At 41.0% G+C, this 18,180-nt stretch overlaps 1 protein-coding gene across 7 annotated transcripts in view; it reads left to right on the top strand.

Moving 5' to 3' along the window:
• The window catches only part of LOC110509517 (GTPase-activating Rap/Ran-GAP domain-like protein 3), a 178,578-nt gene that overhangs the window by 49,233 nt on the left and 111,165 nt on the right, over positions 1 to 18,180 (top strand). The window contains exon 1 of one of the 7 annotated variants that reach the window (XM_021590426.2): positions 9,054 to 9,364. The exons of the other annotated variants lie outside the window; for them this stretch is intronic. Coding sequence (XP_021446101.2) covers positions 9,306 to 9,364 — 59 coding nt within the window. The 5' untranslated portion in view covers positions 9,054 to 9,305. Of the gene's footprint in view, positions 1 to 9,053; positions 9,365 to 18,180 lie in introns of those variants that run through there. 7 annotated transcript variants of the gene reach the window in all.

Here is an 18,180-nt window from a genome sequence, read left to right as displayed (position 1 = left end):
TTCTCTCTCTGACCTACTGTATAATTCAGTGTTGTATGTGTGTGTGTGTGTGTGCGTGTGAGCGTGTGTGCCTTCTCTGTGAGTGTCTGTGATGGAGGACTGTAGGAGTGGCTGTGGTCGGGCTGTTGAGCCGCTCTCAGCTGCAACAGTGTGCTTCCTTCCTGCCTGCCTCAATGCCTGCCTGTCTGTCTGGTCTGTAGCCTCCGAGATATGTGAGTATGTGGCGTACTGGAGGACTGCAGTCCGTCTCCCTCTTCCTCCCTCTCTCTCCCCAGCCCCCAACCCAGCAGATAAGGTTAAACAGACAGAGAGTTAATCAAGCCAAAGACATGGAGATTAAAGAGAGACAGAGAGAGGTGGAGGTAGAGATAGAGGGAGGGCGGTAGATGGAGGGAGAGAGAGAGAGAGAGAGAGAGAGAGAAAGAGAGGTGGAGAGGCAATTGAATTGAGAGAGAAGGGGTAGTCTGAGCGCAGACTGATCACTAGAAATAGGAGCCGATTTGGGATGTTTGAAAATAGACAGTGCATACAGTGTAGAGGTCTACTGATTTTTCGACGATACCAATTATTGGTACCAATTATTGGAGGACCAATTATTGAAGGACCAAAAAAATCCAATACCGATTAATCGGCCGATTGTTTTTTAAAAATGTATTTATTTATTTGTAATAATGACAATTACAACAATACTGAATGAACACTTTTAATTTAACTTAATATAATACATCGATCAAATCAATTTAGCCTCAAATAAATAATGAAACATGTTCAATTTGGTGTGTTGGAGAAGAAAGTAAAAGTGCAATATGTGCCATGTAAAAAAGCTAAGGTTTAAGTTCCTTGCTCAGAACATGAGAACATATGAAAGCTGGTGGTTCTTTTTAACATGAGTCTTCAATATTCCCAGGTAAGAAGTTTTAGGTTGAGGTTATTATAGGAATTTTAGGACTATTTATCTGTATACCATTTGTATTTCATATACCTTTAACTATTGGATGTTCTTATAGGCACTTTAGTATTGCCAGTGTAACAGTATAGCTTCCGTCCCTCTCCTCGCCCCTACCTGGGCTCGAACCAGGAACACAACGACAACAGCCACCCTCGAAGCATCGTTACCCATCGCTCCTAAGTCTAAATATTGCTGCTACATTGTACAACCTTCAATGTTATGTCATAACTATGTACAATTCTGGCAAATTAATTACGGCCTCTGTTAGGAATAAATGGACTTCACACAGTTCGCAATGAGCCGGGCGGCCCAAACTGCTGCATATACCCTGACTGCTTGCACGGAACGCAAGAGAAGTGACAATTTCCCTAGTTATAAGAAATTCATGTTAGCAGGCAATATTAACTAAATATGCAGGTTTAAAAATATATACTTGTGTATTGATTTTAAAGAAAGGCATTGATTTTGATGGTTAGTTACATTGGTGCAACGACAGTGCTTTTTTTCGCAAATGCGCCCCATTTGTCGAAGTAGGCTGTGATTCAATGAGAAATTAACAGGCACCACATCGATTATATGCAACGCAGGACACGCTAGATAAACTAGTAATATCATCAACCATGTGTAGTTAACTAGTGATTATGTTAAGATTGATAGTTTTTTATAAGATAAGTTTAATGCTAGCTAGCAACTTACCTTGGCTTCTTGCTGCCCTCGCGTAACAAGTAGTCAGCCTGCCATGCAGTCTCCTCGTGGAGTGCAATGTAAGGCAGGTGGTTAGAGCGTTGGACTAGTAACCGGAAGTTTGCAAAAACAAATCCCCGAGCTGACAAGGTAAAAATCTGTCGTTCTGCCCCTGAACAAGGCAGTTAACCCACCGTTCCTAGGCTGTCATTGAAAATAAGAATGTGTTCTTTAACTGACTTGCCTAGTTAAATAAAGGTGTAAAAAAATATATATATACCGATTTCCGATTGTTATGAAAACTTGAAATCGGCCCTAATTAATCGGCCATTCCGATTAATCGGTCAACCTCTAAATACAGTGCATTCAGAAATTATTCAGACCCCTTGACTTTTTCCACATTTTGTTACATTACAGCCTTATTCTAAAATGTATTTAAAAAAAAAAAAAATCCCTCATCAGTCTACACACAATACTTTCTCAAGTCAGTGCACTGCATACAATCTATCAAGTCAGGAAAGTCTGGCTGCGAGTAGTAGTAGTAGTAGTAGTAGTAGTAGTAGTAGTAGTAGTAGCAGTAGCTTAGCTGCATTGCTCAGCCAGTCCAGAATCAGCTTATCAAGTCACTGGCGAGTGGTGACGTGTGTGCTTTGGTACTGTTTTTTGCAACTTTCTCACTATCTATTACCAGAGTGTGTGTCTATCTGACAGTGTTTCATAGATGACACAAGATGCTCGCAAATGGGTTTTGAAAAGTTGCAGGTGAGATACAAATGCGCTCTGATCCTCTCAAATCTCATTTTGCCCCCAAATGTGGCAGCCTTGAGTGATTGACACTATCAAACATATGAGCAAGTGGCCACTTCATAAACGGCTTAGGGCCAAGGGTTATTTCAACATAACATTGGCGATGTCTGAGGTGCTGCATAATGGCCCCACTGTCTGGAGGTTCTGGCTGCTATGATTGGAAAGAGACAGCACAATCATCACAGCTGTTTCTCTCGTGTTAATGGGCACTGGGCATGATCATAATCCATACCCAATCCTCCAGTAAGTTGTGATGAACTCACTAACAAAACTCAGTTTTGAACGAGACTGACTTCATGACCAAAATTATCATATTTGACACTAGAATCAATGTTTCTGCCTCATATCGATGGCACATAGGCTGTTTAAAACCAGAGAAGTTGGTTCTAAGGGGCAATTGACCTTTAACCTTAAGTGCTTAGAATAGCCAATTAGATTTCCGCCAACCATTTAATTTGTTTGGCTTCTTTTTGAAGGCCTCAGGGTTAACATGAGGGTTAAACTAGTGCATTCTGGGAAATGTAATATTTTCCCCATATAGGTGATTCATTAAATATAATAACTTTCAATATTCGCATCCAGGTTTTGTTTTCCTTGATCATTACTTTTAAGAGTTTGTCCTGAAAATCAATTGTTTCAACAATATTTCATATGCATGTATTTAATGAAGTTTGATGTTTTGTGTACAAGATGTACACTGATTGTACAAAACATTAGTAACACCTGTTCTTTCCATGACATAGATTGACCAGGTGAATCCAGGTGAAAGCTATGATCCCGTATTGATGTCACCTGTTATATCCACTTCAATCACTGTAGATGAAGGGGAGAAGACCGGTTAAATAAGGATTTTTAAGCCTTGAGACAATTGGGACATGGATTGTGAATGTGTGACATTCAGCGGGTGAAGGGGCAAGGCAAAAGATTTAAGTGCTTTTGAACGGGGTATTGTAGTAGGTGCCAGGCACACCGGTTTGAGTGTGTCAAGAACTGCAACACTGCTGGGTTTTTCACACTCAACAGTTTCCCGTAGATATCAAGAATGGTCCTTCACCCAGCCAACTTGACACAACTGTGGGAAGCATTGGAGTTAACAGCATCCCAGTTCGACACCTTGTAGTCAATGCCCCACCAAATGTAGGCTGTTCTGATTGCACAATTCAATATTTTGAAGGTTTTTCTTTAGTTTATTTTTTAACCTTTATTTAACTAGGCATGTCAGCTAAGAACACATTCTTAATTACAATGGCAGCCTACACCGACAAACCATAACGACGCTGTGCCAATTGTGCATCGCCCTATGGGACTCCCAATCTTGGCCGGTTGTGATGCAGCCTGGAATCGAACCAGGGTCTGAACACATTTGAATTTCATTGAATTTCACTGTATTCAATTATATTTCCTTTAATTCGATAAAAAAAATTTGAACATGCAACATGTTTCCTGTGTAGCATCACTTTCACAATGTCATTTATAGTAGGCCTACAGACTATAAAACAACTACAGGGTTGTAGTTATTATTACTCTATAACCTACAGAGTGCATCCTAGGGTTTAATATTGTCTGGTATTTTACAAATGTTCCATCCCGACCATTATAATGCATATAAATAGGCCTGTGTCTGGATTTGATTAGAGCTTTGATCGGAAATTCAAGCCTAATGCTACCTGAGCCTGATGAACAATACATTAAGTACATTTTATGAGCCCTACATTAACAAAATTGAATGAGCCCAAGCCCAAAAAAGCCCAAATGATTGTGTCGTTATCCAATAAATATATGAGATAGGCTACAGCACATAACGCACAATGAAAAACCCATAGGTGTAGCTAGCTATATGCTCTCTTGAGTCAATAAATTAAACTAGCTCCAGTAGGCTAATCTTTTTTGGGTGTGAACTGTATTAATGTACTGTATTGTATTATATAGACTGGAATGACCCACATCATTCAAACCATGATAAAGCAGGGAGAGAACATCTGGTGCAGCACATGAGACCTACAAAGTTACAAGTATAGGCTAGCGAATTTTATTGAAATGTTTTAATTATTAGTAGGCTGATGAATATATGCCTTTCATAATATTCCCCCTACTGTTATTAGCCTACCTCCTCTTTCTCTCTCTATTGTTGCTTTATTCCTTCCTCGCTTTCAACGGTGACATTAAATACATTTCATTGTCCTTATCTTCATCATTCTAATGACATTCTTGAATTAGGATTAGATGCAGAACATTTTCACTTCTCTTCACGAAGATGACTGGTATCACCTACTGCAATCGCACGTTTTATTGGCTGCTGTATTTAACATGCAGCAAACAAGAGTTTACGTCACTATTCGAATAGTCTATTTGAATAATAAATGCAACAAAAAAAAAATATGTCCCGCAAGCTATTCTAGTCTAGCCTTTCCTGCATGGGACTCCAAGAGCTAAAGGAGCATTTTTTGGCTCCCTGTTGCTGTAATTTAACAATTCCATTTCACACCATTCTCACAGTTATTTATCCTGGGAAAAGGGAGTGGTTTGGGGCGGTAAATCCCAGTAAACCTCGGTAACTGGGTTCCCGCCAGTCAACCCTAGTGTATCTTTTCAATGCGTCTCAGCTCAATGTCCTGATTTCAAAATGTGAACAATGGAACGCCATAGGCCTACTTGTGTCTCTGTTTGGTATCAGATGTTATAATGCTGGGCAGAAACAAAAACCTGCACGCCCTACTATAGATCTTTAGGACCGGGGTGGATGACCATTGTGGTAATCTATTGTACTGTAATCCCCTTCCCCTCTCTAACCCCCTCCCTCCCATTCTGTCATCTCTGTTACCCCAATGTGCCCATGGTTACCTACTTCAACCTACACAGATCACCAAACCTGGTCTAAACACACACACACACATTATTAGAGTGGCTAACATAATCATTGGTCAGATGAACTGTCAATGCGGGTGCATACACACACAATGACAAACACTGACTGACACACATCACATGCACACACACACACACCTTGTATTTGAAGGCAGGGTAGCCTAGTGGTTAGAGCGTTGGACTAGTAACCGGAAGGTTCAAACCCCCGAGCTGACAAGGTACAAATCTGCCGTTCTGCCCCTGAACAGGCAGTTAACCCACTGTTCCTAGGCCGTCATTGAAAATAAGAATTTGTTCTTAACTGACTTGCCTAGTTAAATAAAGGTAAAATTAAAAAATATTTGTGATCTTCATATGTAGGCACCCTCAGGTGACCAATAATATGTCTGCATCCCAAATTCTATCCTAGGCCCTGGTTAAAAGGGAATAGGGGTCATAGGGAACATAGGGAATGGGGGGCCATTTGGGACACACCCTAGTTCATGTTAGAGTGGGAAACATAGCATAGCTTACTGTACATTTTCTTCCAGACTCCTTTTTGCCACTTGACACTCAGGAGTTCAAATGGCCAGAGCGTATTTCTTGCACCACTCCATATATCAAAGCCATATCAAATATAATGTAAATGAGTTGCTGTTGAGAAAAACTAATTATATGTAGAATTTTTTTTTTAATAAAAAAATATATTTGTGTGTGTGTGTCAATTTCGACCAGTCCACCCAACAACAAAATGGTCCAGCCCATCTGGCATCTGCCAGAATTGCCAGTTGGTCAATTTGCCCCTGCTCTTGGATTACCATGAATGTCAAAGAAACTCACAGGGTTCTACGCTTTAGAACATTTGAACTCCTGAGTGTCAAGTGGCAATTAGGAGGCTGGAAGAAAATGTACAGTAAGCTATGCTATGTTTCCCACTCTAACATGAACTAGGATGTGTCCCAAATGGCCCCCTATTCCCTATGTTCCCTATGACCCCTATTCCCTTTTAACCAGGGCCTATAGGTCTCATGGGTAGTAAAGCCTGTAAAGTTTTTTAGGACATTACATTTAGTGTTGGATGAATACATGCCTACTAGCAGTGGGTATTATACTGTATGTGACGCGTTTCAAGAAGCTAGACGTATGTCACCACTTCAGAGGAGAGGTATTTGAAAAAAGAAACGTTATCAAAATGCATTTTTTGGCAGTAATGCCTTCTGGAACATGTGACCTTTTATGTGCCTTCATAAAAACGTGTATGCCATCACTAAATAAGAATAAAATTGTTAAATTATGAGCCTAGTTGGAAAAAGTCAGGAACCTTCCCGCTAGCCATGATTGGCTGAGATAATGGAAGGGCTGGACATGCCCAGAGATGAGTTCAGATTAGTCTACCATGTAGCACGCTTCTGTCTATAACATGAGCTGCTCAGTATGTGTAGATAATCCTTGCTACCGCAGATTTTTTGAAATACAGTGCCTTGCGAAAGTATTCGGCCCCCTTGAACTTTGCGACCTTTTGCCACAATTCAGGCTTCAAACATAAAGATATAAAACTGTATTTTTTTGTGAAGAATCAACAACAAGTGGGACACAATCATGAAGTGGAACGACATTTATTGGATATTTCAAACTTTTTTAACAAATCAAAAACTGAAAAATTGGGCGTGCAAAATTATTCAGCCCCTTAAGTTAATACTTTGTAGCGCCACCTTTTGCTGCGATTACAGCTGTAAGTCGCTTGGGGTATGTCTCTATCAGTTTTGCACATCAAGAGACTGACATTTTTTCCCATTCCTCCTTGCAAAACAGCTCGAGCTCAGTGAGGTTGGATGGAGAGCATTTGTGAACAGCAGTTTTCAGTTCTTTCCACAGATTCTCGATTGGATTCAGGTCTGGACTTTGACTTGGCCATTCTAACACCTGGATATGTTTTTGAACCATTCCAGTGTAGATTTTGCTTTATGTTTTGGATCATTGTCTTGTTGGAAGACAAATCTCCGTCCCAGTCTCAGGTCTTTTGCAGACACCATCAGGTTTTCTTCCAGAATGGTCCTTTATTTGGCTCCATCCATCTTCCCATCAATTTTAACCATCTTCCCTGTCCCTGCTGAAGAAAAGCAGGCCCAAACCATGATGCTGCCACCACCATGTTTGACAGTGGGGATGGTGTGTTCAGCTGTGTTGCTTTTACGCCAAACATAACGTTTTGCATTGTTGCCAAAAAGTTCAATTTTGGTTTCATCTGACCAGAGCACCTTCTTCCACATGTTTGGTGTGTCTCCCAGGTGGCTTGTGGCAAACTTTAAACAACACTTTTTATGGATATCTTTAAGAAATGGCTTTCTTCTTGCCACTCTTCCATAAAGGCCAGATTTGTGCAATATACGACTGATTGTTGTCCTATGGACAGAGTCTCCCACCTCAGCTGTAGATCTCTGCAGTTCATCCAGAGTGATCATGGGCCTCTTGGCTGCATCTCTGATCAGTCTTCTCCTTGTATGAGCTGAAGGTTTAGAGGGACAGCCAGGTCTTGGTAGATTTGCAGTGGTCTGATACTCCTTCCATTTCAATATTATCGCTTGCACAGTGCTCCTTGGGATGTTTAAAGCTTGGGAAATCTTTTTGTATCCAAATCCGGCTTTAAACTTCTTCACAACAGTATCTCGGACCTGCCTGGTGTGTTTGTAGCTAGCTACATGTCTATACAAAATACTCCACTTTGCCAGATGATTACATGACCCATCAAGTTAGCCAGGTGTGTCTGTGGGTGATTACGGCCATCTATTATATTTCATTAACATGTCTAGACAATAGTGATCCATCCACTTAGCTAGATGTTGCTGGGGGATGGATATAGCTTTTCTTTCACATGACCCATCAAATATGGAAGTAACCATTTCACTGTACCGTTTACACCTTCTGCATCCTGTGCAATGTGACAAATAAACATAGATTTATTTGATATAGTGTGAGTTTACCAGAGACACTAAGGTGAAGAACACCTGCACCAAAGTCATATTAGAATATAATCCAAGGACTAGATAAAGTGTATATTTACACTACCTAATTTACTATGTTTAGCACATGGCCTCACAGGTGAATTCTTAAAGAGATGGGTGGGGCTAAGGCTTAAGAGGGTGTGAATGATGCTGAATGGGTGTAGGCAAAGAAGAGCCCTCCAGTAGGTGTACCAAAACATTCAAGGCCATTTTTCTCGAAAGTGGAGTTACAAGTTTATCAACTTTCAAAGCAGAATTACTTTCCCATTGTTCCTCAACTGCAGTGTATGACATACCATTTTGTAGCTCTGAGTCTTTACTTTTATCCAATGTCAAAAACACAGATTGAGGCAGTCGGCCACATATTTAGAGTTAGCAATCTAGTTAATGTGTTTTGAGTATCTACTTCCTCAGGTGTTGAACCCCAAATGAATTAACCTATGATATTAGTTAGTGCACATAAAGATGTATGTAATTCATCTCTATTGAACAAAACTAAATCAGGACATTCTGGAGTCCAATTTTGACAGTAATATACAGTATATGCATTCCTGCTTGGATGTGTTAGATTAAACAACTTTGTATTTCACTTATTAATAAAGTACTATGGATGACTTTTTAAGAAGACTAAATATTTGGGAGAGGGGGGTAGTTGGCAGCAAGACCAGTGATGTGGGCTGGTGTCGATAAAATTCCAGGGTCATATGAGGAGTTTGTGCTCTGTGCTCGTCGTGGACCGCGCAAACTGTAAATGTAGAGAGAAAAGGAGAGAGACAGAGACGCACACACATATTACGCCACTAATCCGCACGGAGTTTTGCTAGGAAACCCCCTGCTGCCACATGCTGCAAGGGCATACCAGTCTCATCGGCATCAACTGCGCGCGCAAGGAAGGAGAATAGCCGAATTGAATGCAGTGGGGAAAACAAGGAGTAAGAATAGGGAGTTTGAAACCAGTATGAGTCCTAGTGAATAAGAAGAAATAGGAAAACAAACTCTGAGTGATAGACTGGTATCGCATGGGGGAAATGAACAGTGTGGACCCAGCTTCTACCAAACTGTTGACTTTCAACCAACGGTAAATTAACACATTTCGGTCCTTCAGCTAAGTGTTTGCGGCTACTGTAGCCTTGAAGTAGACGTGTGTGTTTATGTGTTATCTGTTGAATGCAGGTCTCTGGTGTTGTCATATGGCGCTCGTGGCTTAGGTTACTGCAGGATTTTTGTATGGAATGAAGAAGAAAAAACTTATCGCACCAAATTCAATAAGCAACAGAAATAAACACACGAATGATGCTATATAGATATTAATTAATTGTCAAAGTAAACCATGTAATTATAGTGTTATAAATCGGAACATGCGTAAAATGAACAATTTAAACGTTTATGTAATTCATGTGTAGGCTCTCCAAATGTTCACTATATTTATGTTGCATTTCCCAGCACTGAGTCAGAGACTGCTTTTGAATCATTCTCTCCGTTTTCCTCTGCAAAACGCGATATTGGACACTATTTCAACCTTTGAATCGACCAGTCGCCACCAGCCTGAAGTGGCTGAAGCGTTCGACTAGATATGAGAGCTTCGCAGCTCAGCCCGATGCCACCGTGACCAAACGTCGCTAAACGACAACACTATTTAGGGGCATATTTGAACGTCGTCAATATTATACAATTTGAACTGAATTAGTTCGGCGCTATGTGTGTGTTGCCGTATTGATTGAGTTGTTGACTGTGGTGGTAGACAATGTCCACGAACTAAAAGGAAAGCACATTCATTATTAATCAGAATGCTTTTTAGTTCACGGTAGAATAGAGCTGCATACGCCAGGCAGCGAAGCCCTGTTGAGATCATGACAGCATAAAAATAACAGTACTGTGCTCGCGCTCAGGAAAACATCAATACTGAATTGATGATATTGGGATATGTTCTCCAAATTAATTTGAATCTGTAGACTACCTACCTCAGGTATGGCAACCCCAAGATTGACTAAAACATATAAGTCTAAAACATATATTACTGCAGCAAAAGAGGAGTCTACCTCTTTATGGCTCTCCCTATTCCTCTAGGAAACCAGTCAGTCAATGTAAGAATGCAGCTTCATCTGCAGTGACCAAGTCCTACCAGTAAAAAAAGCAGGATCAGGGTTTCCCCTAAGTTGGCTGCCTATAAGGGTGGGATGGGGTTTGGGCAGGTGAATGCCAATACTCTGGCATATTTTTAAGTGATAAAACATGTATCAAAATCATTATGCTGGTCAAAATCAGACTTTTTTTCAACTCACTTGTCTGCTTACCCTTTTGGTGCCCTAATCAACATTTTGTTCGGGGGCCCCTATCTCGCAGGCTAAACATTTTAGTGACTCCCCTTTTGATGGAGGGGGGAAATAAATTAAGTTTTAGAGTTAATTTAGTTGCAATTCCAAACATTTTGCCATGGGGCAGAAATAATATTTTGCAATTTTATAACTAATTTCATGCAAATGTACTAATTTTGCCATGGGGCAAAAAGAGAAATGTTCAGTTTTTACAGCAAATGTCCTGCAATTCTACACATTTTGCAATGTTGAGTGACTGGGTCATATCTGAGTGACTGATTCATTCTCGCAAAATTGTCAACAAAAACAATTCTCAAGGAAAATTTTCTCTTGAGTCAGTGGTTTTGGCTATTTCAGCCACACCCATTGCTGACAGGTGTACAAAACCAAGCACACAGCCATGCAATCTCCATAGACAAACACTGGCAATAGAATGGCCCGTACTGAAGAACTCAGTGACTTTCAACGTGGCACCGTCATAGGATGCCACCTTTCCAACAAGTAATTTGGTCAAATTTCTTCCCTGCTATCGCTGCCCCGGTCAACTGTAAGTGATGTTATTGTGAAGTGGAAATGTTTTGGAGCAACAACGGCTCAACCGCGAAGTGGTAGGCCACACAATCTCACAGAACAGGACCGCGGAGTGCTGAAGTGGGTAGCGCATAAAAATTGCCTGTCCTCATTTGCAACACTTCGTTCCAAACGGCCTCTGGACGCAACGTCAGCACAATAACTGTTCGTCAGGAGCTTCATGAAATGGGTTCATTCCAACTCTGAACCAGTCATAGATGTCTGTTTCACAAGTTTGGACAGCACAGAACAGTACAGTAGAACACACTACAGTAAAGTAAAGAAAAGTAGAGTATAGGTCTGTACACTACTGTACTGTACAGTAGAGTTTAGTATAGTAGAGTACAGGACAGTAGAGTACAGTATAATTTGCTCAATTGTATTACACTTTACAGAACTGAACTATACTCTACTCAAATCACACTGCAGCAGTATCTTAACAGGTAATATCTAACAATTGCACAACAAAACCTTATATTTAACAAATTCCACAACAAAACCTAATACACACAATCTAGTAAAGGAATGGGATAAGAATATATAAGTATAAAATATATGGATGTGCAGTGGCAGAGCGGCTAAGATACAATAGATAGTAAAGAATAGATAGTGAAGGATACAGTATTCATTATATACATATGAGATGAATAATACGAGATATGTAAACATTCTTAAAGAGGCATTATTAAAGTGACTAGTGTTCCATGTATTAAAGTGGCCAATGATATCAAGTCTGTAGGTAGGCAGCCACCTCTCTGTGCTAGTGGTGACTGTTTAACAATCTGATGGCTTTGAGATAGAAGCTGTTTTTTAATTTCTCTGTCCCAGCTTTGATGCATCTGTAATGACCTCGCCTTCTGGATGGAAGCAGGGTGAACAGGCAGTGGCTCGGGTGGTTATTGTCCTGATTATCTTTTTTTGCCTTCCTGTGACATCGGGTGTTGTAGGTGTCCTGGAGGGCAGGACGTTTGCCCCCGGTGATGTGTTGTGCAGACCGCACCACCCTCTGGAGAACCTTGCAGGTTTTGGGTGGTGCAGTTGCCGTACCAGGCAGTGATACAGCCCGACAGGATACTCTCGTTTGTGCACCTGTAAAAGTTAGTGAGGGTTTTTGGTGACAAGCCACATTTTTTCAGCCTCCTGAGGTTGAAGAGGCGCTGTTGCGCCTTCTTCACCACACTGTCTGTGTGCGTGGACCATTTCAGTTTGTCAGTGATATGTACACCAAGGAACTTAAAACTTTCCACTGTTGTCCTGTCGATATGGATCCCTTTCCTGAAGTCCACAATCATCTCTTTTGTTTTGCTGACATTGAGTGAGAGGTTATTTTGCTGACACCACACTCTGAGAGCCCTCAAGTCTTCCCTGTAGGTTGTCTCGTCATTGTTATTAATCAAGCCTACCACTGTTGTATTGTCTGAAAACTTGATGATTGAGTTGGAGGCGTACAGGAGGGGGTAGAGAACGCACCCTTGTGGGGCCCCAGTGTTGAGGATCAGCGGAGTGGAGATATTGTTTCCTACCTTCACCACCTGGGGGCGGCCGTCAGGAAGTCCAGGACCCAGTTGCAAAGGGCAGGGTCGAGACGCAGGGTCTCAAGCTTAATGATGAGTTTGGAGGGTACTATGGTGTTGAATGCTGAGCTGTAGTCAATGAACAGCATTCTTAACCTTTTGCGACGAGTAAACCCGTATCCAGGAGCGTAATCATAGCCTCAAATGCATTAGCATAACGCAACGGACATAAATACCCCTATAAACTTTTCCTATTCATGAAAATCGCAAATTAAATGAAATAAATATATTCAAACACAAGCTTAGCCTTTTGTTAACAACACTGTCATCTCAGATTTTCAAAATATGCGTTACAGCCAACGCTAGACAAGCATTTGTGTAAGTTTATCATGGCATAATGCTATGCTAGGCTCTGCTGGCAGCAAGCAACATTTTCACGAAAATAAGAAAAGCAACCAAATTAAATCATTTACCTTTGAAGAACTTCAGATGCTTTCACTCAGGAGACTCCCAGTTAGATAGCAAATGTTCCTTTTTTCCAAAAATATTATTTTTTGTAGGCGAAATAGCTGTTCATCATGCTTGGCTGAGAAATCGAAGCTAAAATGCTACAACTATAACGCCAAACATTTTTCAAAATTTGCTCCATAATATCGACAGAAACACGGCAAACGTTATTTAGGATCCATCCTCAAGGTGTTTTTAACAAATATATTTTGATAATATATCCGTAGAGGCAGTTGGTTTCTAATAAGAAGTGATTGGAAAAATGTCTACCTCAGTATTTTACGCAAGGTTTTCTGCGGGAGACACCATGTGACCACATGCCATATATGGTCCCTTACAGCCATTCTTCAAGGGAAATGCCTAAAAAGACGTCACAATGCTGTAGACACCTTGGGGAAAACGTGGAAAACGTAAGCTCATTCGTAGCTCATTCACAGCCATATAAGGAGTCATTGGCATGAGGCGGTTTCAAAAAATGCGGCACTTCCTGGTTGGATTTTTATCTGGGTTTCGCCTGTAACATCAGTTCTGTGGCACTCACAGACAATATCTTTGCAGTTTTGGAAACGTCAGAGCGTCTTCTTTCCAAATCTGTCAATTATATGCATAGTCGAGCATCTTTTCGTGACAAAATATCTTGTTTAAAACGGGAACGTTTTCATCCAAAAACTAAAATAGCGCCCCCTAAAGCCAACTGGTTAAATAGGCATAGATCTTTTCCAGATAGGATAGGGCAGTGTGATGGCGATTGCATCGTCTGTGGACCTATTGGGGCGGTAAGCAAATTGAAGTGGGTCTATGGTGACGGTGATATGATCCTTGACTAGTCTGTCAAAGCACTTCATGATGACAGAGGATAGTCATTTATTTCAGTTACCTTATCTTTCTTTGGAACAGGAACAATGGTGGCCATCTTGAAGCATGTGGGGACAGCAGATTGGGATAAGGATTGATTGAATACATCCGTAAACACACACTGGTCTGCGCATGCTCTGAGGACTGTACTGAACTCTACTGTACTCAATTGATCTTTCTTAGATTCTTCACCTCCTTTTAAAAACGGATGGAATATGACTAATTCCTACAAGAACCACGGAAAGAGTGGGACCCACATACAATTTCAAACGTAACATGCCCCAACGCCATCTTAGGCTTGACCAACTAATAATTATTAACTCTCTTAAACTGGCCAAATACACTAAAATGGCACACTATTTTCTATAATACTCAAAATTGTATACTGTAAGAGCACCCTTCTAACTGAATTGACCTGTATGACCGCGACCCGTCATCCACTACGAAATGAATACCATGGACGGGCCGCACATGTTACAACACCACTGCAGTAATAACCAAGCAAACCCACTGTGTGACTTACACACCGACCTGTGTCTGTGCAATGTTTTGCTACGCTTTTAACACGTCGGAGGGTACATGTACAGTGCCTTGCGAAAGTATTCGGCCCCCTTGAACTTTGCGACCTTTTGCCACATTTCAGGCTTCAAACATAAATATATAAAACTGTATTTTTTTGTGAAGAATCAACAACAAGTGGGACACAATCATGAAGTGGAACGACATTTATTGGATATTTCAAACTTCTTTAACAAATCAAAAACTGAAAAATTGGGCGTGCAAAATTATTCAGCCCCTTTACTTTCAGTGCAGCAAACTCTCTCCAGAAGTTCAGTGAGGATCTCTGAATGATCCAATGTTGACCTAAATGACTAATGATGATAAATACAATCCACCTGTGTGTAATCAAGTCTCTGTATAAATGCACCTGCACTGTGATAGTCTCAGAGGTCCGTTAAAAGCGCAGAGAGCATCATGAAGAACAAGGAACACACCAGGCAGGTCCGAGATACTGTTGTGAAGAAGTTTAAAGCCGGATTTGGATACAAAAAGATTTCCCAAGCTTTAAACATCCCAAGGAGCACTGTGCAAGCGATAATATTGAAATGGAAGGAGTATCAGACCACTGCAAATCTACCAAGACCTGGCCGTCCCTCTAAACTTTCAGCTCATACAAGGAGAAGACTGATCAGAGATGCAGCCAAGAGGCCCATGATCACTCTGGATGAACTGCAGAGATCTACAGCTGAGGTGGGAGACTCTGTCCATAGGACAACAATCAGTCGTATATTGCACAAATCTGGCCTTTATGGAAAAGTGGCAAAAAGAAAGCCATTTCTTAAAGATATCCATAAAAAGTGTCGTTTAAAGTTTGCCACAAGCCACCTGGGAGACACACCAAACATGTGGAAGAAGGTGCTCTGGTCAGATGAAACCAAAATTGAACTTTTTGGCAACAATGCAAAACGTTATGTTTGGCGTAAAAGCAACACAGCTGAACACACCATCCCCACTGTCAAACATGGTGGTGGCAGCATCATGGTTTGGGCCTGCTTTTCTTCAGCAGGGACAGGGAAGATGGTTAAAATTGATGGGAAGATGGATGGAGCCAAATACAGGACCATTCTGGAAGAAAACCTGATGGAGTCTGCAAAAGACCTGAGATTGGGACGGAGATTTGTCTTCCAACAAGACAATGATCCAAAACATAAAGCAAAATCTACAATGGAATGGTTCCAAAATAAACATATCCGGGTGTTAGAATGGCCAAGTCAAAGTCCAGACCTGAATCCAATCGAGAATCTGTGGAAAGAACTGAAAACTGCTGTTCACAAATGCTCTCCATCCAACCTCACTGAGCTCGAGCTGTTTTGCAAGGAGGAATGGGAAAAAATGTCAGTCTCTCGATGTGCAAAACTGATAGAGACATACCCCAAGCGACTTACAGCTGTAATCGCAGCAAATGGTGGCGCTACAAAGTATTAACTTAAGGGGGCTGAATAATTTTGCACGCCCAATTTTTCAGTTTTTGATTTGTTAAAAAAGTTTGAAATATCCAATAAATGTCGTTCCACTTCATGATTGTGTCCCACTTGTTGTTGATTCTTCACAAAAAAATACAGTTTTATATCTATATGTTTGAAGCCTGAAATGTGGCAAAAGGTCGCAAAGTTCAAGGGGGCCGAATACTTTCGCAAGGCACTGTATATCCGTGGTCAGTGGACGGTTCTGAAAATAAATGCATTGCTTGCATCACCGAGTGATGGCCAGGAAATAATTCAATCCAATTGTTATATGCAACAACCCCCTTCAAATCAAAACATGGATGTCGATGTTTGTGCGTACACGCTCCATTCTACTTCCTGTCTGCAGCGACATATAAATAGGTTGCAAAACAGGTTCATGTTAAAATGCTAAACCGAAATACAAAATCTCGGTATAGAAGCTGGGCTAAGTAATATTCAAGATATATCAAGTTTTAGATAGAAAAGTATACCTGTCTGAGATATGTTAGTTTCTTGAGTAGGGGTACGACTGGAAGTCGAAGTTGGAGAGAAAGCAGCCAGTGGTCAGACAATAGGAGGCAGGAGGGGTTTGAGTCGAGTCGAGTGGAGTGGGCAGGTTGTTGGGCAATCGGATGTCATTAGACACAGGATTTTGTCTGGAGAAAGAGGAGAGATCCACTAACGTGATGAGGAGAAGGAAGAATCAGGAGACCGGAGGTAGTAAGATTGAAACAGAAGGGAGAGATGATAGGTGTTACACCATCCAGATATGTTTCGTTAGTGCAGATTAAGAAGACACAGGGAGAGAAGCCATTTGGACTATTGAGATGTTTCCCTTGTTTGTCACTCACCGTTTACTGATTGACATGGTTGAAGTTGCACTCACTGCAGTGATGGTATGGATTCCAGAGGGGCTTTAATAAAGAACGGCAACATACTGCGTGTAATTGAGACATTACGCTAATAGAAAAGTTCCATTATCTGATAATTAATTGTGCAATGTAAACAAATATCTTGCCTCCTGATGTGATTTTTGAAAGCTCAGCTCGCATTTCTGTTGTTGCTGGGAGGAAGTTGTTTGACAGAGGCCCACACCATGGCATCCTTGTATGGGACAAGACAAATAAAGGATCAATTACCTATCATGAATGTAGTAATTCAGCAAGAAATCAATTCATTTACACACATACATTGGTATTCAATAGGTACTGTTATTGCTAAAATAACCTCACTGAAATAGGGTTTCCTATGATCTACTAATACAGGTGCTTCACCTAATGCATTTCCCTGGTATAGGCCTGAATAGGCCTGTAGTCTGAACCTAGCCTCTCTAATGGTAGACCCAGGTACAATCTGATCACTCATGGTGACCAGAAGATTAATTCATGGAGTTCACCTTTTAACATTTTACAGCTGATATAGCACTTGTCATAACACTTGTCATTGGCTACTTAGTATAAGAGATAGCTATTTAGATCAACTGAATTTCTACAAACTGAAATAATACAATGCAAACAAAGCTTAGCTTAAATAGATAGCTAGATAAACAAAGAGATTTGGAAAAGTGGTCTTACCTCACAGTAGTGTTTGCATCCATCGTTTGCAGTTTTCATGCTTGCTTACAGCATGCTCATGCTAGCTAAATCAAGGTTTTCAATCAAGTTTTGCAAGCAAGTAAACATCAATGACTATGCATGGATCATGTTTTGTACTTTATCCTCCAATAATCTGCGAGATTTAAAGCTAAAACATATCTTAAATAGCGTAAATAACCTGTAACAATGATCGCATTTCCACCTGTCTTTTGACTGCGTGGTCTTCTCTCTCCGCACGCCTCAGAACATAACAACCAGCATATCAACGGTGCTATCGATTTTCTCCTTCCATTACGTGGCCCTGGTAGAATTTGGCACTTTCTAGCAACGGCCTTAGCAACAGACGCTGTGGGGGGGGCTTTTCGGCAGGGGGACACTGCCTAGGGGGCCCGTCATTTGTCATGACAGGCCCCCTAGCGGTGTATGTTACTTATGGCTAGGGCCAGCCCTGATTCTTACAATGGGATTTTAAGGTGCAGGAAAGAAAAATGATAGTTGTTCTGAAAAGTTTTTGGTCCTCCCTCATTAGTGA

This window comes from Oncorhynchus mykiss, chromosome Y (assembly GCF_013265735.2).
Source record: "Oncorhynchus mykiss isolate Arlee chromosome Y, USDA_OmykA_1.1, whole genome shotgun sequence".
In the NCBI taxonomy this organism is placed as follows: domain Eukaryota; kingdom Metazoa; phylum Chordata; class Actinopteri; order Salmoniformes; family Salmonidae; genus Oncorhynchus; species Oncorhynchus mykiss.
The sequence above is the reverse complement of the archived record's forward strand: the minus strand, read 5'-3'. Positions and strand labels throughout refer to the sequence as shown.